The sequence below is a fragment of the Penicillium macrosclerotiorum genome (assembly GCF_028827735.1).
Source record: "Penicillium macrosclerotiorum strain IBT 26536 chromosome Unknown utg000009l_segment0_segment0, whole genome shotgun sequence".
NCBI classification, from domain to species: Eukaryota; Fungi; Ascomycota; class Eurotiomycetes; order Eurotiales; family Aspergillaceae; genus Penicillium; species Penicillium macrosclerotiorum.
In genome coordinates, this window is record NW_026643088.1 from 79550 (window position 1) to 105331 (window position 25782).

General features: G+C 51.6%; 9 protein-coding genes across 9 annotated transcripts; 5 read left to right on the forward strand and 4 right to left on the reverse strand.

Moving 5' to 3' along the window:
- Positions 1-199: 199 nt before the first annotated feature.
- Positions 200-962, forward strand: N7462_009199 (OBAP family protein; the record flags this gene model as incomplete). Its single annotated transcript, XM_057080913.1, has 2 exons — positions 200-413; positions 496-962. The coding sequence occupies 2 exons, from the start codon at positions 200-202 to the stop codon at positions 960-962; spliced, it is 681 nt and encodes a 226-aa protein (XP_056929750.1).
- A 343-nt stretch (positions 963-1305) lies between these two features.
- N7462_009200 (uncharacterized protein) lies at positions 1306-1672 on the reverse strand (the record flags this gene model as incomplete). The annotated part of the gene is made up of 2 exons (XM_057080914.1): positions 1306-1412; positions 1471-1672. The coding sequence occupies 2 exons, from the start codon at positions 1670-1672 to the stop codon at positions 1306-1308; spliced, it is 309 nt and encodes a 102-aa protein (XP_056929751.1).
- A 1079-nt stretch (positions 1673-2751) lies between these two features.
- On the forward strand, positions 2752-4431 carry N7462_009201 (MFS transporter; the record flags this gene model as incomplete). Its single annotated transcript, XM_057080915.1, has 5 exons — positions 2752-2880; positions 2937-2957; positions 3011-3068; positions 3124-3183; positions 3233-4431. The coding sequence occupies 5 exons, from the start codon at positions 2752-2754 to the stop codon at positions 4429-4431; spliced, it is 1467 nt and encodes a 488-aa protein (XP_056929752.1).
- Positions 4432-7986: 3555 nt separating this feature from the next.
- On the forward strand, positions 7987-9814 carry N7462_009202 (putative PB1 domain protein; the record flags this gene model as incomplete). The annotated part of the gene is made up of 3 exons (XM_057080916.1): positions 7987-8169; positions 8261-8596; positions 8675-9814. 3 exons carry the CDS (start codon positions 7987-7989, stop codon positions 9812-9814), a joined length of 1659 nt encoding a protein of 552 aa, XP_056929753.1.
- A 499-nt stretch (positions 9815-10313) lies between these two features.
- Positions 10314-11526, forward strand: N7462_009203 (uncharacterized protein; the record flags this gene model as incomplete). Its single annotated transcript, XM_057080917.1, has 2 exons — positions 10314-11158; positions 11286-11526. The coding sequence occupies 2 exons, from the start codon at positions 10314-10316 to the stop codon at positions 11524-11526; spliced, it is 1086 nt and encodes a 361-aa protein (XP_056929754.1).
- Positions 11527-12282: 756 nt separating this feature from the next.
- N7462_009204 (aspartate aminotransferase) lies at positions 12283-13995 on the reverse strand (the record flags this gene model as incomplete). The annotated part of the gene is made up of 4 exons (XM_057080918.1): positions 12283-12378; positions 12450-13292; positions 13488-13619; positions 13723-13995. The coding sequence occupies 4 exons, from the start codon at positions 13993-13995 to the stop codon at positions 12283-12285; spliced, it is 1344 nt and encodes a 447-aa protein (XP_056929755.1).
- Positions 13996-19237: 5242 nt separating this feature from the next.
- On the forward strand, positions 19238-20062 carry N7462_009205 (uncharacterized protein; the record flags this gene model as incomplete). The annotated part of the gene is made up of 1 exon (XM_057080919.1): positions 19238-20062. One exon carries the CDS (start codon positions 19238-19240, stop codon positions 20060-20062), a length of 825 nt encoding a protein of 274 aa, XP_056929756.1.
- Positions 20063-20999: 937 nt separating this feature from the next.
- Positions 21000-22920, reverse strand: N7462_009206 (RING-H2 finger protein; the record flags this gene model as incomplete). Its single annotated transcript, XM_057080920.1, has 4 exons — positions 21000-21438; positions 21538-22087; positions 22162-22564; positions 22699-22920. The coding sequence occupies 4 exons, from the start codon at positions 22918-22920 to the stop codon at positions 21000-21002; spliced, it is 1614 nt and encodes a 537-aa protein (XP_056929757.1).
- A 2325-nt stretch (positions 22921-25245) lies between these two features.
- N7462_009207 (uncharacterized protein) lies at positions 25246-25662 on the reverse strand (the record flags this gene model as incomplete). The annotated part of the gene is made up of 1 exon (XM_057080921.1): positions 25246-25662. One exon carries the CDS (start codon positions 25660-25662, stop codon positions 25246-25248), a length of 417 nt encoding a protein of 138 aa, XP_056929758.1.
- Positions 25663-25782: the final 120 nt, after the last annotated feature.

The following is a 25782-nucleotide window of genomic DNA, read 5'->3' on the forward strand; positions in this document are numbered from 1 at the left end:
TCACTATCTCGATGAGCGTCTCTGAACCACGCAGAATATATATTATCTCAGTAGATGAGCCTAATGAGAGTGCAATAAATATCTTATTATTCTTTGAAAGGAATCCCTTCACTCCGAACCTTTTTTTTAAAAGCTCATAATCAATAACCACAACTTTTACTTGAACATCTACATCTATCCCACATTCCTCAACGTTCAAATGGCTGATATAGAAACATCCACTGCGAAATCAAATGTGATCCCAGGAGAGCCACGCACAATTAAAAGTCGTATTCTCGAGACAGGTGCGGCTGTGACTCAGGATTTTACACCCATCAAACAGATATGTGCGCATCTTAACGCGTTCCATGTGTACGCCGAGGACCCATCTCGATGCATCGAGGCAAATCACTACTGTGCACACCTGACAGAAGGTAATTCGCAAGAGCAAAATTGAGTCCTCATCAAGGCTCAAGAGATCCACATTCTTTGAAGCAATAGCTCAATTATACGCAGATGTTCGACAATGTCTGATTTACGATTCTGACAAAGCCAACGCACGCCTTATTGGTGTCGAGTATATGGTTTCACCATCCTTATTCGAGACACTCCCGCAGGAAGAGCGCAAATTATGGCACTCACACGAATTTGAGGTGAGGAGCGGCATGCTCATCATGCCAACACCAATGGGCGTTCCAACTGCGGTGTGGGAAACCGCCGAGAAAGCTGAAATGAAAGATGTCATCCCTTTATACGGTAAGACATTTCACTTTTGGCAAGTTGATCGTGGCGATCCAGTCCCATTAGGGCTACCACAGCTCATGGGCAGCTTCACGTCCCCTGCAGCTGTTAAGCACGCAAATCCAGATGGTCTGGACGGGTTACTGAATGGGAGAGATGAGAGATTTGGAGTGGACTATAGGAAAAAGGCCCAGCAGAGAGAAAGTATTCCGATCATTCAAAAGCATCCTGGTGGGTTCTGATCCATGTACATGAAAGCTTTGCGGGCTCAAACGCGCTGACGGATTGATGCAACAGATGCAGATGCGATGTTTGAATGAGAATCAAACAGTTTTATTCTCAGTAGTCTATTCTTAGGAATCTTGGGCTTACCAAAGAGTCGTAGACTCAGTCTTGAACACAAATTCTTTTGCTACCCTCGCTCTGGTTCGGAAAGGCTAAGGAGATTTTCGAAGGATAAAATGACCAAATCATATGCTGAAGCTGAATTTCATACAGCCCGATAAGTCAACTGGTAGTAATATGATATCACAGTACAACAAATTTCATTCTTGTCCAAAAAATAATCGTGCGGAGACTTCATATTTAGTTAAGCTTCTTGTTTGAAGCCCTGGTAGACCGTCCTTGGCGACCCTGATACTGCACATAGCCATATACCCCTCCGGCAATGAGCAATATGATAACAAGATTGCCTTTTCATTCAAAAATTTAGTCTCTCAAAATTTGTATGGACAGGAGAGGAGAACCTACTTGCAATAAACTTGCCAAGTCCCCCGATTGCCTCAAGAGTGTTTCCTGCCGCCCTCAATGCTGTTTGGACAATCCCCACGAAAAAGTCGACTATGGTCGTGATGACTCCGGTTGTTGCATGAAAAGCCGTGCTGAAAATGGAGTATATGACCTCAAAGATAGAATCGATGAGGTGTTTGAGAGAAACAATGATTGATGACATGACTGTCCTCGTGTAGAAGCTTAGTGTGATGATGGTTTTTGTCCACGTTGGAAAAGGTAATAGGTAGTCCCGCGGCAGAGGAACGACGGTGGGTTTAAAAAGACAGTTGAACAGTCGATGCTGGTTCAAAGGGAACATATCCTGTTTCAAGAAAAAAGGAAGATTGACACTGGGTATTCCCTGCTTCTGGCACTCGAAACCGTGGTGGCTTGCGATGAATAGAGCTGCATGACGTAATTCCCACAACTTCAAGTTTGGCTGCTGATTCGGTCCGTCCACGATGCCACTTCCTCCTGGTCAATTCTGATTACTCTATTCAGTTCATTTAAAATAATGAGGGAAACTTAGAAATTGATTCGCGCAAGGTGATCGATTAAGTTGCTGAAAAAGTGAAAGTGCTTATCTGAGTATAGCATTTGGATTCGTCAAATGATTGAATGGCTCACGTCAACAGTCAAATCCAGACAAATTCCCGATTACACGTATTCATCTCATCTTGATGCTAGGTACAGCGGGAAAACAAAGTGATCTCGACAAAAGAATTTAATAACACTCCTGAGGTCTTTCGGTTTGAACGTCAGACCTAGGGGGCATAGAGGAGTGAAATGGACGTTAAAGAACGGCACTGGTTCGCGGAGACCATCCTTAAGTTCGGGTTGGCCAATCAGGACCTAGAACGGCACTGTCTATGGATGGCCTCCAAGATCTATATCCCCACAATTTCTTTCCTATTTTCTACTCTTCGGTGCTGAAATATAAGAAGGTGAATCAACTTAATAATACAAATGTGTTAGTTACTGTCATTGGCTTAATGAAAGTCTTTATTATTAAAGCCAGCCGGGCCAGCCCTAGAGGAGCTGCTCTTATCAGGAGCATACAGTTAAGTCCGATGTGGGTGGAGTCCTAAGGTCACGCCAATGTAATCTGCTTACGGACCCATGCGGGGTGTTCCAGTCAGCAGAAAAATATATGGCCTCGCTAAGAGTTTTCTCCTTTGGAGTCCACAAATAATTATAAAGCTCCCGGTTTTGGCTAATAACCGATGATCGTAAAGTGTCTTGCTGCTGATTATTCACACAATGCTGCCCCCTCATCCAAGCGCTGCTCTTCGATTGCTGAACAAGTTTGCGCGGTCTCGGCCGGTGCTGCTGGACCTCAGGTCTTCAGATGTATTAATTACGAGTGCTGTCGCGGCAGCTTTATTCACGGTATGCATATTCATCTGGCTTGATGCGGATAAAATCAATTTAATACCTGGTTCCAGGATAGCTTTCTTTACACAGTGGTATGACCACATCAACTAGATTCAATTCCCTTCCGTTTCTTACTGCCCGCTAGGTTGTTCCGGTTATCCCAACTGCTTTGCGTGTGAGGGTCGGCCTGTCCGAGGGAGACCGTATGTAAACAAACTGTATGCCGTAGAAGTCTCTGGATCTGATCAGACTCGGCAGAACAAAAATGGACCTCGATCTTGCTTAGCTTATATGCTGCAGCTCTACTCCTTGCCTCTCGTAGGTGTATATACCCCGAAAGACGGATGTGTCGCTAAAAAGTGGCTAGCACCCCTTGGATACCTCGCAGACCGTATGTCTTCGAGACGAGTCCCATTGCTGCTTGGTCTTGTCGCGCTGGCAGCGTCAACCGGCCTTCTCTGTAGTGGAACGACGGTCGGGCTATGGGCTGCCGGACGATTCTGTCAGGGGCTTTCAGCAGCCGTTGTATGGGCAGTCGGATTCGCCCTGATAAGAGACACAATTCCTCCAGAGAAGTTCGGCCGGGTCATTGGGATCCTTGGGATGGCATCCAGTGTTGGAAGTATGACTGGCCCATTGCTTGGTGGGTTATTATATGAACGAGGTGGCTACTATGCAGTCTTCGGACTGTCTTTCGGCGTCATCGGTCTCGACGTAATACTTCGCTTCCTGCTCATAGAAAAGCGCCAGGCCGCGAAGTGGCTCGCGGCTTCCGGGGTACAACTGCAGCTGGAATCTCAGGGTAGGTCGTCCCAATTGATCGAACCGCGGGATGAAGAAAGCGAAACTGAAGATATGAATCGTATCCAAACGCCTGTGGAATCAGTTGCTCCAATATGTTCCAGCAGTTGGGGGCTGACATTCCTGCTTCTGCGATCTCCTCGTCTTGCGAGTGTTTTGGGCGGATACATGGTGATCGCGCTTATAGGAGCATCGTTCAACACTATCCTCCCTTTGTGTGTAGAGGAAACATTTGGATGGCAGCAAATGGGACAAGGCCTCATCTTTATTCCGCTCGCTGCCCCCCATGCGTTTAATCCATTAATAGGGAGGATCGTGGACCACAGCCGACGCTCGAGCCGCTATTTCGCCGCTGGAGCCATGTTTCTCTCCGTTCCTGTATACGCTCTTCTACGACTTGTAGATCAAAACTCACTCGGTCAGAAAGTGCTATTGTGTGCATTGCTTGCCCTCATCGGACTGAGCCTGGCTGTGTGCATGCCACCATTGATGATAGAGGTATCGTTCGAACTTAGTCGCCTGGAACAGAATGACCCAAGTCTCTTCAGCGGGGGAGGTGCAACAGCTCAGGCATACGGAATGTTGAATTCCGCATGGGCGACAGGTAATCTGATTGGGCCGTATCTTGCTGGATACGTTAAAGAAGCAGCTGGGTGGGGTACGATTACCTGGGTGCTTGGACTGGTAGCTGGAATTACCTCTTTGCCCTTGTTTCTTTATCTTGGCGGTTGGATTGGGCAGACCACTCGTGCACATGCCGAATGATTTCCTCTCGTTTCGCTTGGATGACACATTATATCTATCCGAAGCTGTCCCGGTCAAATATTTGCCCCAGGCTCACAGACAAGCGTTATGATGCCAACATACAGGCAGCAGAGAGCTGGAATTCAGAGTCTCTCGGATAGGTACTCCAAGCAAGGCACAAGAATGACCTCATGATTTCTTTCAGATACACAATGGTCGCCGCGTGGATTCTCGTAAACTCCAGATTCATGCGATTATTCCAAAAATACCCAAAACGCGGGAAGGACCTAAGGTTACGCCATTTAGGGCATCCATTCTTGCTTTGGTGTGTGTGTGCGTCGATACAATACTACTTCAGAAATAAAATGGCAATCTATGTCGACTTCGGAGTTGAGTTCTCTTCTTGGCTCTAAGTCCAGAACATCACCGCAGCAGATATCCAATCATGATGTTCTTTCTTTTCTCAGTGGATTGATATAATAATCATGATGTTGGGGTTTAGCCCGTTGTTCCGGACGAAGATCTATTGTCTATAGTGTCCATCACGACGATCTATTCCTTTACAGTATCACGAGGTTTTCCACACTGAAAAGGGAATGCAAGTGAACGGGTAGGCTATCTTTCAAACGATAACGAACAGGATGTTGTTTTATTTACTAGTCTCTGCTAGTAATCTAGCCAAGGTTTCCACCGTATGCCGAGACGTGATGAGGTGCATCTTGCATGTTGATCAGCTGGAATTGTTGCAGAACTCGGAAGGTTCGGAGTGTGCTTAGTGCAATAAGAAAAGCATAATATTGCTATTCATAGACCCTGCTCTTTGTTGCCCGCTATATTCGATATTACGACACGGACAGTGATGCAGACTGGCTGCCATCGGTTCTTCGGCAAGTATGATTGGTTTTGAACGGGGTTGTCATCGGTGTCTGTTTCGAGGGTGCTCCTGGCCCCCAACTGAAGCTCACCCGCATCAATCACCGGTCCAATGACCTCGATAGCTCCAGAATTGATCTTCCAGAAGGGCAGGCAGCGTTCAATGGGTAGGTACTGGAGGGAAACGTCTCAGTGATTGCCCTTCCCGTTTAAGGCCAGTATGCATTTACCCCGCCCGAGGGTTTAGCAAGCTTGGCTTGACTCTAAATCACCGGAAGCGCCGTCAAAGTGGTAAATGAGGAGGACCTGTGCGGGACCTGTCTAGGAGGACGAGGACGGACAGGCCCGGGCTTCCACGACATCCTTCAGGTGAAATGAAGGTTGCCGGTGGTTGGAATCGTCCTGCATATCGTAGTCACTCCTTCAATTGATCTTCTCTTGGGTGTGTCAGTGAATCGTCGGACTACCTTTCTAAGTTGGACTTGCTCTGCTTCGACGGTTGCGCGGGCAGCTTGGGACTCCCCATGCTCAAACCGTGGAACGGCGCGGCGGCCCGTTCGTCGAACCAACCGACCACCAGGTTGCGCCCAACGTCCCCTGTGGTTTGATAGCCCGTCTGCTCTTGATTTTCTCTGAATTCGGCTCTGTTTGGCTCTTTCCGATGGGTCTGATCGTTCGAAACCCCCTCTCCATTCCGTTTTGCTCGCTTTTATTCGATCTGGTTTCCGGAGATGAAGACCTCAGGCCCGCTTTCAGCGACCAATAGGAGGTTCCCACCATATGCTTAATGATGGGCGATGTGACAAGGGGGGGGGGAGGCTGGGAGCATCCTTCCGGAGGTGTGGTTCGCGAGAACGAGCGAACGACACGAGGCAGGAGAATCCATGCTGCTATGATGGTCTGATGGGTCTGATGGGTCTGATGGATCCGGTGGGCCGATAATCATGATATCTCCCCAACGTCATCCGACCCTGCTGGGAGAGTCTTTCTCCGATCAGTTCAGCGGTCTGCATCCCAGACTCGCCAATGGTCGCAAAAGGAGGACGAGTAAAAGCCAGAACTGGGCGACGTGCGTCTACGACTCGCGCCGCGGGGAAGGCTGCACGCTGATTGCACGCGAACGTGCATGAATCGCTGCAGGTGCCCAAGCTATTTTTGGCCCATCACGCCGGGCGCTTCGCTTTCCTCCCTCTCCCTCTGCATGGGCAATACCGATGACCCTGGCCAGGGAATTGGTTCTGTTGCGTGGACGGGAAATGAAATTTGGGGACGTTGCATGTTGAGAAGTAGAAAGTTGTTGGTGGGAAGTTGGAAGTGGAGGGGTCTATAGGTCCCTCGTCATATAGTCTAGTCTACTGGAAGCAGACCGGATAGTATCACGTCTAGTTTGACGACTTGCCTGGCGACTCCAGCCTCTGTCTCTCTCGTCACAGGGAATTGAGTATGGAGCATGGGCGTACAGAGTCCTCCGGACTTCTCGAGCGTCTCGTTTCGGATTGCGCTGGCCTGCCCCTGATTCCAAGTCGCCGACGAGTCAAAGCGGCTTCTCGTCGATTCTTAACCGCCCATGCTCGGCCCTCGTCGGGCTCGTGACTTTTCTGGCTGCTTGATGTCGCTTCCTGGCTCTCGACACTACTTCCTTCTTTTACCAACCGAAAGACTGGACTCTCGAGATTGCTCTGGCACCTCCCGTCGTTTTCTAGCGTTGAGACTCGCTGTCGCCACCAGAATCGATTATTGCCAACTCCAAACGTCCGGTGCCATCGACTCTCGCGGAGATTATCCCGAGTCAAGCCGTCACGCCGCCAATCTATCGGGACCCTCAAATCAGATCCCCCAGCCACCGGCCTTACACGGGATCGCGTGATTCTATTAATACTTCGGGGAATAGCAACCTTGATCTTTGCAAGGCAAATTGACTCGTTCGTTTTGTCTTCGCCAAGAAATCGAAGCGAGAGACGAGCCCGACAGCCCAGTCCAGATCTATCAGCCCATTAACTGCATCGGATTGATCGGTTCTCGAGGCCCTGATTCTCCATTCTAATCCCGACATCCCCTCTTTTCCTCCACTTCAATAGTGCGCCACTTCAACCCGCTCAGGCTCCGGCGCGTATCGCACTCAAAACTCAAAATCCAAACCCTCAAAATTGCCCAAACCCACCAAATCTCTGAAGTCCGGTTCGCTCCCGAGCTCGACTGGCAGCTACCGTCCCAAAGCCAGCCCACTATTGCCCTGGGACCCGCCACGAGTCCCACCCCCGCAGCTCGTTCGTCCCGCCTCGGCGAGCCCCATTTCCTTCTTCCCTTTCTTGGCAGTTGATAGTCCGTGGCAGCACTGACCAGACCGCCCATCACACTGACCTAAGTACCCCTCCCCCACCACGGCCACAAGGGCCCTCCTAAACCGGATCATATAACATATACGCTGGGACGGTTGACTCGCTCACCTCCCTAGATGCCACTTTCCGGCAGCCTGACCTTGCTTCCCGCCTACAGCCCAACCTGCGGTGTACCACGACGGAGCAGGGTGGGAAAGCTGCTTTCTTTTTAGTGCGTCTCTCGCCTCCCTTTTCACGTACCGATCCATACCCAACCGGCAGGTTCGGTACTGTAGAGCAAGAGTCCGGAGAAGATTCCTATCAATGGCTGCAATGTCGATCAAACAGGTACAGACTGCGGCCCAACTTTGATCCCAATTAACCTATGCGAGCCTCATATGCTAAGATGACCCTGCAGGAAATTGAGACTTGGGTGCAAGCTCTCGACGCCTATGATAACCAGGAGTTTGAGGAATCCTTACGCTGTTTTGACCAAATTGCCGACACTTCCAAGATCTTGTTTAACTGTGGCGTGATCTATGCCACGTTGGGCGAGCATGAGACAGCAGTATGTGACTGATTGAATCGAGTGGAGGGAACCAGAGCCATTGACAGGCAACAGGGAAAATCGAATCCTCGGCTAATTTTCTCCTCTCCAGGTACAATGTTATCAAAAAGCAACCGGCCTGGACCGCTTCCTTGCTATTGCATACTTCCAGCAGGGCGTGTCTAACTTTCTGCTGGGAGACTTTGAGGAGGCATTGGCAAACTTTAACGACACACTCCTGTATTTGCGTGGGAACACATCTATCGACTATGAACAGCTAGGCCTCAAGTTTAGACTCTATTCGTGTGAGGTTTTATTCAACCGTGGCCTATGTTACGTCTATCTTCAACAGATGGGTCCCGGACTACAGGATCTCGAATACGCCGCAAAGGAGAAGGTGACCACAGATCACGATGTGATTGACGACGCAATCCGCGAAAATGCAGATGTACGCTTCGCTTGCCCTCCATCGTCCTTGAGAGACCATCTTCCATCTTAATGGCCGCATCTTGCTAACATGACTTAGGGATATACGGTTTTCTCAATCCCTGTGGGCGTGCTCTATCGACCAAACGCAGCTAAAGTCAAGAATCTCAAGACCAAAGATTACCTCGGCAAGGCCAGGCTCGTTGCGGCTGCTGATCGTCAACAAGGATCAAATTCTCAATGGCAACCCATGGCTATCCCCATACAAACTGTCCCCGAAGGCCGCGAGGGCATCCCCTGGACAGTGTCACATCTGGTTCATAAGAATTTGAGCAGTCGCACTCGTCAACAATCAGAACCACCAATGAACCGTAACGTTTTCCCGCCCACACCACCCCCAGACGACCGCACTGCCTCCAATGGTGCCGCAAGTGGATCATCGCACCATCGCACCTCCTCTCTCCGAAACGCTCGTCCACCCCAATTAGATCTTGCTCAGACCAAGCCAAACTCAGACCAGCGGCTATTCGCAGAGGTTGCTACTGGCGTAGAAAAGCCCCGTATTGGCACCACACGAACCGCCTCCGAACCCCGCGGTCCTTCCGGGAGACACTATCAAAACATGCGTGGCTTCGGCGGGGAGTCCTCAGCTGGTGGTCACCGACGCAATCTCAGCGACACTAACTATACTCCCGACCCCGAGCACGCCAATAACAATTACACTTCTGCAACGGCCCAATCCAACTCCTGGGGCCGCATGCCCCGCTATCAGCCACCGCAATACATTGATGAGGAAGAGGAGTACGGCAGCGACGATTGTGACGGCTCTCCGGTGAAAGATGGTGGCTTCGAGATTGTGGTCAACGCGCCACCGTCTACCAATTCGCCCAGTAAGCGCACACGCTCACCACGGCGCTACTCGCGGCGGCCTGAAGTTACCAAGTTCCGAACAAAGGTACATGCACCGGACGATATTCGATATATCATGATCGGGGCGACTGTGGAGTATGCGGAGTTCGAAGCGCGAATCCGCGAGAAGTTTGGATTCCGGGGCCCGCTGAAAGTGCGAGTCCAAGATGACGGCGATATGATTACTATGGTGGACCAGGAGGACTTGGATTTATTGGTTGGTTCCGCGAGGGATATTGCAAGGAGGGAAGGTAGCGAAATGGGGAAGATGGAGGTAAGATCTTGGATTTGTTCTGTCCTTTTCCTTGGACGATTTCGTACGAGACCGTGAGCTAACGCCGTGTGCGTCTTTTGGCAGGTTTGGGTTGAAGAGATGTGTTGATCAGGCGGGATTTCAATTGGATTTCAATTGGCCAGCTTTGGTAAACATGAATTTTGGTCTTGGGTCCTGGTGTTTAGAGCTTTTGCGGGAGCATTTTGAGCCTTTTTTTTGGCGTCTTCAGTTTATTTTTTTTTTTTTTTTTTTTTTTTTGGTTATTTATACCCTTTTCTATTGGCATGAAGATACGAAATGCATGGTTGGAGAGTAGATATACGTTAATGCTGCTCCTACGGAACAAACCTCTGGATTTGACACTTCTAGATTGATATCCGACTGAGTAAACGTACTATATCTACAGGGGGCGGGATTGACCAATAGTGCCCTGTGACGTTGACTGTTGACGGCTCCACTCCGAGTCCATCTTCCGCTTCACTTTCAACATTTAGATCTTAACACCTCCGTCTCTCCCCCCAAACCTCCTTATGCCCTCCCTCTCAAGTTCGGCACAATGACAGACCTCACGCCAGTCCTCAACTCTCTCCTCGCGGCACACAAGGCGCCCCCAATCCAACATACCGTCTCCGTATCCCCCTCAAACGCAGACGAGTTCCTCAAAGAAGCCTATCGCATCGTACGCCCTCTACTCCCCCTCCCCTCCAAACAGCCAAACAAAACCCCCACTAACATCCGCCAGAATGCCCACATAAGCTCCCTCCTCAAATATCTCCACTCCATCCGCCCCGCCTACCTCAGCACAACAACTCACTCTAGCACATCCTCCACCACAACCCCCCTCACCGACCCAGATCGCGACTCAATCGACAGCTCCACCTCACTACTCCTCCGTGACCTCGCAGCATCCATCTCAAACCTCTCCTCCGCTGAATCTCTCCGCCAAGACACCCAATCGAGCCTCCTCCGCGCCCGCTACGGCCACTCCGCCGCCGGCGCCGCACTCTTCCGTTGGGCCGGCGCAGATGCCAAATCACCCGACCAACTCGCCGCCGAGGAGCGCGCACGCACCCAGGCTGCCGTTCGCGAGGCCGTGCTCTGGTACCTGCGACACACGCTCGATGGTGCGGCGGGCGTGCAGCGCAACATGGTCGAGAAGCGCATCGAGCGCGTGCGCGAGCGCGAGAAGAGCGTGCTCTACAAGAGCGCCGCGAAGCCGGCCGCGAAGATACGGGCCCAGCCTGATGCGTATGCGGGCGTGGTGCCGGCGAGCGCGACCGCGTTGAGCGAGACGGAGGCGGCAGCGATCGAGGCAGAGCTGTCGCCGGCGCAGTTGCAGTTGTTTGCGGAGGAGAACGACACCATGCTAAGGCATTACGAAGATACCCTGGGAAAAGTACAGTACGTGCAACTGGATGGCTTATTATCCCTTCCTCTCCTCTTTTTCCTTGTTTTTTTTTTAAAAAAAAAAAATTTCTATTCCATTCCCACGGAACCTCGGCTAACGAAGATCGTGTGCCACTACTAGGAATGCGGAGAAATCGCTCCTGGAGATCTCATCTCTGCAAGAAACGCTCGTTTCACACCTGTCCACTCAGGAGGAGTACATCTCGCAATTGGTCAGCGATGTAGATACGACGCAGGTGAATGTGGGCCAAGGAAACCGCGAGCTCAAGCGGGCGACAGAGCGGCGTAGTACGGCACAGGCAGTGTTTTGGGGCACTGTTGGGCTGTGTACGTGGCTTGTGGTGTGGGATTTGGTGTTCTGATGGCATGGACGACTGGGCATGTTTTGCATTTTTTGGGCAACGACAAGTGTCTTTCGATATCCGAGTAGCAGGGACCCTATCTGTTTCTTCCTACTTACTTGGACAACCTTTGCATTGGCTAGCGGTGCGGTTTACATAATAAGCATAAGCATCTATCATGCGCTAGGTTCCTTCCATCCAGCGAGTAAAGCTTGTGCTTCTCGCAATATGTGAACATTTACACTATACTAGATGTCAGGGAAGGGGTTCCACCCTACAGGGCGTGAAACAAGACTTGAGAGAAACCCTGCTACTACAAGGGAAACAACCCCCGAGAAAGAATCTGTGATACGTGGAATAATATCTTAATAAACTAACTCTCTATCTTCACTACTCAACTGCGATACTGAGGGTCCCAAGAAAGTGGCCATGTCCAAATTCCCATAGATTCTGGCGATAAAAGTGGATGTGACGTGATGGTGTATGGGGGTAGCGCGACCCCCGGGATCCACAGTGCCGATCCGGGGAGGCGTTAGGAAGCAATAGTGGGAATCGATAATTGTGGGGAGAATAAACATGCTTGCGGAGAATACGGGCAGATATGCATCGGGGTGGGGAGGGCCTAGATGATCACATCACAGCCATGTTGAATTGGAGAGAAGATACATGAGAGAATAATACCCTAGATCCAAAAGAGGGAGCTAAAGCAAGCAAGGAAAAGGAGACAAAAGAGAAACGCCGGGCCCGAGTTGGTATCGCTGATCATGGCAGAACAAGTTATGAGGTCTCTCGGACGACGCTGTCGACTGCCTCGGCGAAGTAGTCCAAGTTGTGTGTGTTCAGGCCGGCCATAGAGATACGACCGTTCTTGGTCTGTGCAGACAGCGAAGAAAACAAAGATCAGTAAGAATACCATGGAGAAGCAGGGGAGGAAGAGATCTTACCATGTAGACGTGCCACTTATCCCGCAGTACCTTGACTTGGGCCTCAGACAACCCGGTGAAACTAAACATGCCAATCTGGCTGGTGATGTGGTCCCACGAACCGGGAGTGCCGCGCTTCTCCAAACGCTCTCGCAACCCGCGGCGCATCTCCTGGATACGGCCGCTCATAGTGCGGAGGTCCTCCTCCCACTCCGCAAACAGTACCGGATCGTTCAGAACCCGACTGGCGATGCGGGCACCATACGCAGGGGGGTTGGAGATCTCCGAGCGCTGCAGGATCGCCAATTGGCTAGCAATGTGAGCAATCGCAGTGGAGGCGTCCGCACCAGGGGCAGAGACAAAGTGGAAAGCGCCAGTCCGCTCGCCGTACAGGCCAAAGTTCTTGGCAAATGACTGGGCGACGCAGAGCTCGAAGCCTTGCTCGACGAAGTAGCGGATGGCCCACGAATCGCGCACCAGATCACCAGAGGCGAAGCCCTGGTAGGCGGTATCAAAGAAGGGGAAGTGGTGGCGCTCGCGCATCACGGCGGCAATTTGCTTCCACTGCTCCTGAGTCGGATCAACGCCGGTCGGGTTGTGCGCACAGGCGTGCAGCAGGATGACAGAGCCGGTCGGCGCCGCCTGCAGCGCACCCAGCATGCCGTCGAAGTCAAGGCCCTTGGTCTGGGCGGAGAAGTACGGGTACTTGGCCAGAGAAAGCCCGACATTGGTGAAGATCTGATTGTGATTGGCCCATGTTGGGTTGGACAGGTAGATGGTGGGCTTCTGTGGATGGAATTTGGCGAGGAACAGGCCGCCCAGGTGGACGGCGCCGGTTCCCGAGATGGTCTGCAGGGAACAGATCTATAGAAAGCCAAATAGATACAGCGTTAGCGTCTGTCTTTTGCGCCCTTTCAGGGCATCTGTTTCCGTAGGGTAGGATTGAGGCCAAGTGTTTCAGGTATTGATAGTAATGCAGTGGAGAGAGCCGGGGGAGAGGGGGGGGGGGGGACTAGGAGCGTGGACATGGCCGATCTTAGTCGGCTCGGGTCGACATACCCGTTTCTCATGAATCGCAGGGCTGTCCGCGCCGACGATAAGCTTCTGCGCAGCGGAGGTGAAATCGGCCAAGCCGCCTATGGACAGATATTCGTGATTCAAGCTGGGATCATTGTGGATTGCGTCATCAGCCTATGGACCAAAGAGAATCCCGCAGGACGGTATTAGCTGGAGCTCTGGAGGATCTCAAGGTCTGATAGAGGTGCGAAAGCACGGAATTGGAGATGGGAATTACCTTCTTGACGACGGGCAAGATCCAGGGCTTTGCATTGTTGTCGCGGTAGGCACCGATACCCAGATCGACCTTCTTATCGGAGGGGTCTTCGCGATAGGCCTTCATCAGACCGAAAAGAGGGTCTTCGGGGGCCGCAGCGACGGCGGCCGGAGTGAAAACGGACGGGCTAGGGGAACCCATGATGTGTGAGGAGAGTGAAGAGAGACGGGCGCGAGCAGAGGAAGGAGAAGAAGAGGAGGATGCAGGGGGGTTTTGATGTTGGCGGGCCGTCATGTTGTTGGTAACGAATTGCCTGACCAGGTATGAGTAATAATCCTCTTGTTCTGGCCGTACGACCCTACCTTGGCAGCAGTGATTGTCAATTTCTGACGAAATAAGACACTTTCCCCGGAATCTAGCCACCGGAAATCCCTAAAAAAAAAATCTCCAAGCAAACCTTGCTGCTTGCGTTCACCGGATTGAGGAGGAATGAGGGGGTGGAGACGGAGCGGTTAAATCAGGGCGCGGCGAATGTCAGCGAATCTCCGACCATGCAAGAATTCGGAGCTTGAGGAGTGCAACTCTGCAACCAAGAACTCCCCCAAAAACAAGTGAGGGAAAAAAAAAAATAAAGTCGGATCGAGATTCAGAAGAGCAGTTGCCTCTGCCCCATTGCTATTTATGAAGCTTCCCCTGAGATCCCTCGGGAGAGGCCAGAGATGCCGAGGAACTTCCGTATCATCTTCGTCGCATGACGCACCGACTCCGGTGGAGTTCACATGTCATTAGGACGGACGAGGGACCTGGTTGACTCGCATGGAATGAGTTCTTATCCTGGCAGACCAGAGATCAGGTGCCCTTGAATGGGGGCGGTAATAGGGACTACTACGAGTGCTATGCGAGCTGAGTTGAGTACGATGAATATACTATGGTGATCGTTCTCACTGTGATGTATAGGGCTATTCCCGGACCTGCTTCTCCAGGGCGCAGAGGGTCAGATAGGATTCACAGAGTATACTTTACGGAATATTTACAGAGATTTCCGCAAAATATTGACAGAATCATCGCCGGCCTTGCTCATACCCGGTCACTGTTGAGGACCGAAGGCTCAAAGCCCCATATCTAGCAATTTACCTGTCTGATTTGTTTATCCGTCCGCGCACCACGAGTCCACGAGGACTAGTACACTATAAATACCCGAGTGTCGTCGCCAGCGCGGCTTGTCGGGGCCTGTCGGGGGCTCTCTGGCCCAATCTACGCCGAGCTCTGGCCTCCGACAGGCTCCCGCCGCCGCCCACGCCCACCTGTGTGTCATCGCAACGCCGAGCGCGTAAAAAAAAGGCGCAAAGTGGAGCCCTTCTGGAAGCCCCAGCCTGGAACGTGCCTCGTCGTAGAATGAACCGATCCCATGATCGAGGACGTTTGATAGGCGTCAATCTGCCCAGGTGCTTAGTCCCAACACAGTAAAAGGCAGCATGTACCTGCCGTAGTCTCCCGAGCGGTCCGTTGGAACCCGGCTCCCCCAGGTCGCCCCCAAGTTCTCCCCATATCCGCCCCCAAAGATACCCCAAGGATCCTCCCAGCGCCGGTGCGGAGTCATCCCCCAAAACACCATCCGGGTCCATGAGGTGCGAGATTGACCCCCCACAAGGGCCCCGTCTCGAGGTGAGGAGAAGAAAGAAGCACTCTGTCGTCGATCATGCTCATTTCCGAAAAGGGAAAGTAATCCCCCCCCAATACAAAAGACCCTAGCGATTTCTGCATGCGACATTGAGTTACCAATTGATAAGCTTACGCTCCGTGTCTCCGGCTCTCCGTGTCTTCCCCCCATGCCCCATCACTCGACCAATCCACAATTGAGGGTAGGAGATGAGCATTCGCAAGAAGACCAGGAGTCGAGGAATACAAGAAGAATTCTGAATATGGAAAATAAAAACCAGTCAACATTTAAAATCAAACAGCGACGTTTCATCCCCCGAATAGTTCGCTGACCGGAACCTCCGCAGGAAGAGTGGTATTCGAATCCCGGCCAACGGACGCAGGAGTAAGAAGTGAGGAGTATACTTCGTACGGACTGCGGAGCAATTGAGACCGACATAGATGATCCCGGTCCTGGGCGGCGGAGGAGCGGAGGAACGGACTTGTTCCGACGCCAACCGTGTCTCCACCAGTCCTCGCTTTTCTCCCCGAAGAGCCCAATTTAACAATGATGTCAAGTCAGAGTGCAGGTCGGCCGTCCGGAAGCAACTGTCTGACCTAACTAGAAGGCCTCGAATCTCCTCCACTTTTTTCAGATAAATTGGCCCTTATCTCACCGAAAGGTTCGTTTATCTCCCCTAGCGTTCGATATATAGTTTAGCGTAATGCAAGATATACTATCTGAATTGTACGGGTACTGCAGTATTTACTGGTATGCATGCAATATACACGAAAACGTCTGCTTGGCGTCGCTTTCGTTTAGGACCGTCGATCAGGTTTATCGAGTGGTTTGTAGCATGCTCTCGATACTCCGACCTGGAGTGATCGACTCACGTATTTGCTTTCCACTGGGGCTGAGCGATCATGAAAGCCTCAGTGATTGTATGATGGTTCACGTAGCCCGTTGTATCCAGGCTTCACTGCGCTTAATACTATCAGATTTTACCTTAAACGTATGAAGATATGAAGAAGTAATCAATACAGCAGCGATTTTTGATGTATAGTATCCAAGGCATACGTTTATAAAAATTTATCTATTCTCAGATAAAGTCTTGCAAATTATCCCAGATTGTAACCATCCAACAACAGAGGCTCTTTAACAATGACGGAAAGGGAAAATATCGAATTCAAAAGTTGGGATGGTCTTACGTTGCGAGGCTGGTTCTTTCCAACTGGGCTGAATAGAACCGTGTATCAATTCAACTCGCGGTGTAAGTTACTCCCGCACGTTCATGCAACCGGGGTTGTCGATGCGTTTCAAAGCCCAGCCACTTACAAGAGTCTGCTAGTTCGGTGGTTTGAAAGAGTAATTCCTTCCTGACTTTGCCACTCGCTTCCAGTCTGCTGACTTTGGCTCTGTTGTGTACGATAATCGACACTTTGGCTCGAGTGACGGTTTACCTCGCAACCACGCAGATCGTATCCTTCAGGCTCGGGCTTACTCGTCTGCATTTGACTATATATCCTCCCTCCCAGAAGTTGATCCATCCAAAATTATCTTTTGGGGCAGCAGTTTGTCTGGAGGGTTGCAACGTACGCAACATCTATCGATTCCCGTGCTAGAGCCGTTATATTACAGTGCCCCTTTTCCATCTTCTGGTCACGTCGTCAATGACCTAGGAGATGCTATCAAGCGAGCTCTAGCGGACCGCGGGGCCACAACGTCGGGGAAGGAGCATAACATGATACCCACGTGTCCTTATGCAAACAAACGTATCCAATCTGATCATGGTGCTGCTATGGTTGATGACCCTGATATTTTGGGGTATTATGCTGAGCTGGACCGCCACCGTAACACCCCCCACGGTGCCCTGGTCACACTCCAGAGCCTTCTCGGGATAGCTGGCTTTGAACCAAAGGCGTTCATCGATAGAATATCCCCTCGGCCTTTGCTAATGACACGAAAGTCTGAAACCCAAAGTTTGAGATGTTCTTCAATTTACAATCGCCGCTGCCAGGCATCATATCGCAGTGGAAAAAATCTGCATTACCTAAAGAAAGACATATTGCTAAGACAGCCAAATTTCATCGTAATCCCTGACGGCATCGGAAGGACGCGAAGAGCCGTGGACCTACAATGACTTTCATTACATTAGCGGACTGTGAGGTAATTGAATCCGAACATCGTCGTGACCCAGAATATTTGCTGGGTAACAAAAAACCACGTCCGATGTGTGAAAACACTTACTGCCAGCTTCATATAATACGAATATGATTCCTTGCGATGATCTCCTTACCCAGAATAAAAGGGGAAGGCATGAGCCTGCCCATGAGTCAGATACTTGACACTGTGGGTAAACGGGGACTAGGGCAAGTAATAGAAGGAGAATAAGCGTACCCGACTACCAATTTATATTACTAGCTAGTTTAATAACCTTCGTAGCGACTAGCGATTTGAAATATTATTACAGTTAGACTAGCTGTTAGGGTGCTACTTACAGGGTAGTCACCTGTTGGTTAGGCAAGGGAAATGAATACAAAATTGAATCGCTATTGAGTCGGAGAAGAATATTCAAGGTGTATGATTCCAATAACTGAATCTCTTCAAGATTCAGTTCGAAAGAAAGGGAGATTCTCCTTTCTTAACCTTAATGTCGTCATTACGCTGTTTGCCGAAGATATGACGATAAAGGTGTCCCATTCCAACTTGTTTTCCATGAACAAATATCGTCATGTGCACCATTCGTATCCGAAGTCGGCCGGAATAACATCAAGCATTATACATTTGGTTGTTCCATAACAGCCGAGCTCTAGATTCACTGCACTGACAAGTAGCACTTTTAACATACTATACAAAACAGATAGTGAATCGAGTATCCTTGTGATACTAGTACGCACGGAAGAATATATCGATCCTCGCAGTATTATGTGGCTTCTTCAAAAGCAATGCAAAGATCACTTTCCTTGCTCCTTTCGTCTACCTATTGCCTCTTCGGGATTACGCGAGAGAACTAGCGCGTATTCCGCGCACGGGCCAATACGCGAGGAATATAAATGCCGCCTCCCCCTCGCCACTCTTCCTCTTCTTTTTTTTCTTTTCCAGCTCTCTTTGCCAATTGGCTTAGATCAAGTGTAGTATCTGTTCTTTTCAGTTTAATCTCTGAAAGTTTTGCATAGCAAAACAACATTGATTATTCTCATTTTTGGACCCCGCGACTTGGCCCCTGTGCTTGCGCATGCCTCGTCGCACAGTGTCATCGGGCTCACACTACCCCCGATCGACGCGAACACCCTTTTTCATCAATTGTGTCGGCTTGTCTGACCGCTTGGAGAAGAACTGGTGGTATTATATCTCGCGCGTATGTTATGCCGCACTGTGTTTCCAAAGAAACTTGAATGACTTTGGCCTCCGAAGGCCCTAAGATGTTGTGACTTCAGAGAGTTGAGTCAGTGTTGGTTAGACTACTAAATTTAGCCACTTCACCGCGTCATTTGAAAGATGAAAAATAATAGTCTTCGATATCCCAGCCTATAATATGGTCCTATATAATATTGCCGCGTTATTCACCCTATGAGAATCACAGCGCCAAGTCCAATTTTAGAACGCTGTCGTATCGACCAGGGGGCAAATGGGTCGAGACCACAGAATGGCCAGCCATCTACTGGCTGAGAAGAAGACATCATATCCACAAGACACAGTCATGTTCGAATAAAGGGTCTCAGTATGGGGGTTTTTTTTAATTGAAATCCCATGAATGAAAGGGGTATTTAGAACTCCCCACGGCGCTTCGCGTAACCTCCTTCGAGTTCAAGGCACAGAAAAGCATCATTCGTTGGTACATAGGCATTCCTGTCAACTCCAATAAACCTTTCCCGAGGTTTCTTTGAGCGGGCAGGAATGTCCAATCCAGCCAAGGGTCTGCGCGGACTTCTGCGGCCATGGGTCATCGCCAGTAAGTCTCAGAAGAATCCGCAGGAGTCCAGTAGTGCTCCTCCAAGGAAGCTTCCACAAGGGCAGCAGCAGGCGGAAGAGGCCTTGGCTGCCATAGAGACACCAAAAGATTTCATGGACCGTCTACACAGCCATCCAAGCGCATTATACGTCATTCTCTGGAGGAGAGCGACCCGGGAGAAAGATTTCCACTGGGGCTTTTATTTTCACTGGAGTGATCAACATGCTGAGAAACAGAACCGAAAGCGTGGGTCATCCTACTGTGGTAGCATATACCGCATAGTGAGGGAAAAAGGGAGCAAGCGCAATAAAAGGAACTCCAAACTCACACAGCACTCTGTTGTTGAAGACGACCTTCTAGAGCCAAAATTTTCGTGCGTCCTCATTCCTATCATGCAGGCTCGCGATAGAGATGAATATATTCGGAAGATCATGACTTCTTCCCACATTCGCACTAGCCACCAGCTCAGCGACGAAGAATATGTTACTCAAATCATCACGGAAATGAGAGAGAGAAGACACAAGTTTCGCGTCTGGAACGTCTTTGCACCCCTAAACAATCCCGTGCAAGACATTATGGCTGATTTGGTCGTTCGGGCTGCAAAGCATATGCCTGAAGTAGGACCAGGACTAAAGCCGCGACCCGCGCTGGTCCTGGCACGCGAGGGCACGATCTGGCTTGATCACAACCGGAAGTCCCGATACGAACTAGTTCCTGATCATAGGAAATCGCCAAGGCCGGGAGGTTTTGGAATCCCAGCTACATCTTAGTTCGTGGACCCCAAATAGGACTTCACTTCGGCAGACGTCATAAATTGGTACCTCCGAGACAGGCGGGTAAACAAAGGAGAAAGATAATGGCTTCGCTAGAGAATCATCAAGCAGCATGTCCCGCACTGAGATAAACTACTGACTGGAACCCGAAGTAATCTGCTTATAAACGATCTCGATATATACCATGTTCGCACCCTAGTTCCATCTCCGGCGAACCAGCCAAATCTGCAACAAATTTGTCGCCATCATAGGTCTTGTCTCTAAGCCTCCTCCTCCTCCTTTGCGAATATGAAGAGAGATAGATTCTATTCAATTTTTTAACACCCCTACTTAACCATCAACGTCAATCTTCCTCAAATATGCTCTATACCTACCTATTTAAGATATGATCAGGACGCAACAATGTGATTTTCAAATGGCGAGACCAAAAAGTCAGCTCGGTTCATGCAGTATGTAATTTTATTTCTGATTTGTAGCAGAATCTACACAACCCTTTTAACTCAAAAATATACATCAACCGTCCATGCAAAACAAGGTTGAACACAGAAGACAAGTGAGTCACAAGAAAAATCCACAGAGAAGGGAAAGAGAAGAGGAAGATGGATGAACAGAACAAAGACAAATCTCTTTTCCTCCCGAGTCTCATTGAACGCCCAGTATACCACAGATACAAAACCCTTTAAAATCCAAGGTAGGTTGCGAGGGAAGGGAAGGGGAGCAAAGAAAACCATATAAACAAAAACCATGTCATAACGCCGGTGCAGTAGAAACCATAAGCCTGGCGGTGTCGTGTTGAGGAAGCTAAAAGGGGTAAAAAAGAAAATAAAAAATCATCTGATCGTCAAAGAAGCCCAGTCCATGCGACATCGCATTGGACGGGATTGAATCCGGTAGAAGTGAAAGAGTAAAGGAGGGTCATGTCATAACGTGAAAATCATGGGTTGGATTCAGAGGCTGATGGGCCGGTGGTGTGTGCCGGAGCAGGTACGGCGGGTGTAGTCACGGCCGGGGTAGTCGACCCGCTCTCGACGGGGCTGGGCGAGTCGATGCCGTGGGCACGGGTGCGGATGCGAAAGCGTTCGCGGAGCCGCCTGGAAAGCCGGCTACGACCGGAGCGGGCGGGATCGGCGTCGTCGGCTTCACCGTTGTTGGCTTCTCGCACACGACGTAGGGCGTCGAGGCGCTCTTCTACGGTGGCATTGCGCATGCGCCGGGCGTTCAGCGGGCCGTGCAGGTAGTTGGTTAATCGGTGAGAGTGTCGGTGCTGAGGTGCGTCGGCAGCGGCGGCGGATGTGTCCTCAGCATGGGACTCTGGGTGTTCTCCTTCTTGTTCGGCATTCTCCTCAGCCTTGGGGGGGTTGAGGTCAATGCGGCTGTGTCAAGGATCAGTATATATTTTTTTCTTTTCTCTGGTGTGAGACAATATGTATTCTTGGTGGGGGATAGCCACTGGAAGGGAGGGATTTGCATACCAAAGAGGACATGTGCCAGACACATTTACAAGCCAAGGGTCAATGCATTCCGGATGGAACTGATGACTGCAAGGCAGGACACGGAGATCTTGGCCCTTAATGAAGTCATCCGTGCAGATGGGACAGGAAAAGTTACCCCCGTCTGGGGCCGCCTCAGGCTTCGGGTCGTGCGTGTGCGCGGCGTCTGTGGATTGTTCTGCCGGCTGTTCGGAAGTGGGCATTTCAGATTCATGCGGCGTGGTCTGCTCAACGTCGGCGATGGTGTCCGAGCGGGAAGGCGAGTGTTCCCGAGCGGGATCCTCGGCTCCCGCCATCTCGACATCTCGCTTGGCGGCATCGACTCCATCGGCATTGTCGCCGAATTTGACGACGGGGATGGTGTCGAGCATAGCTTGGGCTATCCCTCGCGCTCGACTTTGCCGTGGACGACCGGCGACCCGACGTGGTCCATACCGCTCGGGGTGGCGGTGGGCCCGGACGGCACCGGTGATGATGATGCCCAGGAACAGGGCGGTGATGATACCCGTAATACTATACAAGATAATCATGGCTGACAGCTTACGTTAGTACGGGAACGCCGGATCAGGCCCGATGTAGAGATATTGGGGCAGTGCATCCACGAACCGGTGTTTGGGCTATCACCCGAGCCCCCAGTATCACTACTGGTGTCCGCCGTGGTGGTTGTTACTGGGTACGACATTGGGACAATGCTGTACGTCTTGTTTGAGGTGGTCGAGAGGGTCTGGTTTAGGACCGCGGCCGCATGTGCTTGCTTGAGAGTGAAGATGTAGCGGAAATTCTCCGCGGAAGCATCCCTCGTCAAGTTGCAGTGATTCTCGGAAGCACTGAAGAGGACAATGGCCGCCGGGGGGGACTCCGCGGAGATGACGCTTTGGACGGTTTGGCTAGCATCCAATTCCCCGGGGTAGTCTGATGAATCACAGGGGATGCAGGCAATCTGCGAACTCGAGAGATCCTGGGAGTTCGTGGCAGTGACCTCAAGAATCGTACCCGCAACGTCGAAGCCCTAGAGGGCAGCCGGGTTAGTCGGAGGACCGGAGGAGAGGAGAAGGGGAAAGAGGCGGATGGGTGGAGGAAAGGCAATGATGGAATAGGACTGGAAGGAGGGAAAGGAGGAGGAAGGGGAGGATGGTGACGCACCTGGACTTGGCTGGTGGATAAATTGACGAGGTACTGCGTCAACGGAGCGAGAGTCTGGCCGGACAGTGGGCTGGCACCGTGGAAGCGGAAGGTCGCGGAGGATGACCAGGCCAGATCCTGGGTGTTGTTGGAGGGCTCGACGGTGATGGTAGCGTGGACAGCGGCGAATAAAAGGCAGAGCCCGAGGCTGCGACAGAGACGGGGACTGAGACGAAGACCCATGTCGGTGGGTTTTGGCCCTTACGTCCTCACGGCCTCACGTTCTACGGGAGCCGGCGGAAGAGTCGCAGTGTGGGGGTGGGCTGGGCGTGAGCGTGGGCGCATTAGTCAGGGCCACCCAAAATTGAGAACGTTTGGAGACGTGGAGGAACGACAGAGACGAAAAAAAAGAGGGGAGGAGTGGAGTTGCATAAAAAGGCGAGACGGAAAACAGGGAAAAAGAGGGGAGAGCTTAGGCCGATCGCAGGACTCCGTCTGGATCCCCGGAGGACGGGGGAGATCCAAGCGATCATGACGATAACGGCGGGGCTGAAACGGGGGAATTGGGGGGGGGGGGGGGGAGCAGCCGCAGGGGGAGGGACGATTGGGGCAATTGGGAGAATTGGGATAAAGCAGATAATTGGGACAATTTGGTTGTTCAGAGTTCTCCTCGTTCTCGTCTTCAAGACCCCGAGCATGATTGGACTGGGATTGAGAGGCTTTGGGAAACGCGTTTGGGAGGAGGCTGGATTGGATGGGTCTGGATGGGCCGGGCTGCTTCCTCAGTCATTCACTCTTGCTGCTTCTGGGGCGACCCGGGGCGCTGCCGAGGCGGAGTCGGGCGCGGTCCATGGCCTGTATCGCCCGAACGGGCCTCTTCATCACCCCCCGTTCCCTGGAGATCGCTGCAGATGATGTGATGACTGAACCATCGCATTTTGGAATTCTGGCACTCTCCCTCTCTGCCCTTCTCTTAATCCGCAGGCGGTTCGAGGTATCATCGTGATCGTACGGGTGATGGACTCGGAGTCCCGCCGAATGGGAGAAGGATATACTTCCCTTCTGGAGTATAGATAGTCCCGATCATCCCCACAGGGTCCATCCTGCGATCCGATGACGGAGTGCGTCGCTGACATTGCTGACAGCGGTGGATCTTCAAAAATTCATACTCAGTCCCCGATTGATCATAATATTCTGGGGATTGACTGATCGACTGATCGACTGCGCGTGCGCGCTCCTCTGTGTCGTCTGGAGCAAGTGTTGGAGATGCGATCATCCTTCAATCCGTCCCATTCAGGAAATATGTTAATCATCACGTGATTTACAGGGCGCCCGGTCTGAATGGTACGCGGGGTCAGCGGGGTTCAGAGAACAGCGTGCGGACCCTCGGAGAATCCGTCCTGCGAATCGCGACGTGCAGCCAGTATTGTCGCCCTACAGCGCCCAGAATACGAAAACGCCGGACGGAGAACATACACCAGAACACGGCGCTCAACGTCCGAAAGCGCTCCCTCCAACCACACATCCGGTCATCGACCTCTACTTCGTAGATACTACGTCTAGATATAGCACCTTATACATTCCTCGAGAGCGGGAGATTATCGACTGTGTGTACCTCTCTCTCTCTCTCTCTCTCTCTGTATGTGTGTGTGTGTGTGTATTCAGCAATATGCGACCTCTCACATCCCCAGAAGTTGAGAGACGGAGCTGAGGACCGTAAACTATGGACTAAGGACAATGTACATAATAGATGTGTATCTGATGCGACTCGGTGTGGTGGGTGACGAATTGGCCCGGCATCACTAGTCTGCTGCAGGGTGTCGATCGTCGGGGGGAGAGGATGGGGTTGTGATCGGGAGTGCTTTGGTCGGGAGAAAGTCCCAGACGATGTCCGTTTCTGGACCGGGTACTCTGCTACGGCTGGTGTTGACAATATGTTGATCGACCAGGATCCCGTCTGCTAGCATGCCTGTATGGAGTGTATGGAGTGTATGGAGTGTAGAGAGTGTGTAGAGTGTGTAGAGTGTAGGGTATGGAGGACCTAGCAGAACCCTGCTTTCCGGCGGGCAGGGATGGGCCGGAGGGAGAGGTGATGGGGACTGCGGGGGGTGTCGGGGTGCTGGGCTATGGTCTAGATGCCATTGGGGTCCCGTTTTGCCATTTAGCCCATCGAGCATCTCAGCCGCTTGAAGCCTGGCTCCCGACAGGCTGGTTATCCGCCGATTGAGGAAATGAGGTTCGACGATGGACACGGTGTTTTCGCCGTGGGCAGAAAGAATCCGGGTCCTTTGTATATGTGTACGGCCCATTACCTCTCCGGGGTCACGACCCTAATTGGGGAGGGGTGTGGGGGGTGGAGGCCTGAATGCCTGAATGCCTGAGGCATGACGTTATCCAGGCAGGATATTCAGGCGTCAAGGCAACCAGGTGTCCGCATGAGTTAATTCTGGATTCGGAAATCCGGGATCACGAACGATGGGGATGAACGACTCCATCGTTCATGCTCCTCCCGACGCCAGCCACCCGACCCTGTGGCCCCTCGTCGGGGCGTCTGGATTTCTGGCCTGTTCAGGGGGAGGTCTGGACCTTTCCAGAAGTGCGCAGGTCCCGGTCCTCTCGGGGGAAGTCGCCAGCACAACCCAAACAAAAGCAACGCAGCGTGACAGCCGGCGGCCGCATGCCGAACCGGGCGGCCGCCCAAACCTTAAATGCGTTCAATGAATCCCGTTCACCTGTTCTCGGCCACAGCACAACCGCCGCGCGTGTCATGTAAAGCGCCTGTAGAGAGAGCATGTAGAAGGGGCGACGGGGCCAGGGCGCGAGAGACCGCGCATGCGAAGTATACCCCGGATGATGGGGTTTTAGCACAGGCGATCCGTGGAGCTCGACTCGATTATTGCGACTGTCGCGACTGTCGCTCCGTCCCTCTCCGGTCTGTTCAGCCCTGCTCGATCCCGTTCCATCCAGAGGCTCTTCGGTTCCCATTCCTGGTTCTCGTGATGCTGAAGAGCTCCCTGTTGGGTCGCTGTTCGACCCTGTCCAGGCCCAGCCCCGGGCGAAGCGGAGTCCTGTGATTTGCGGAGGCCCGAGTGGGGGAGGTCGAGG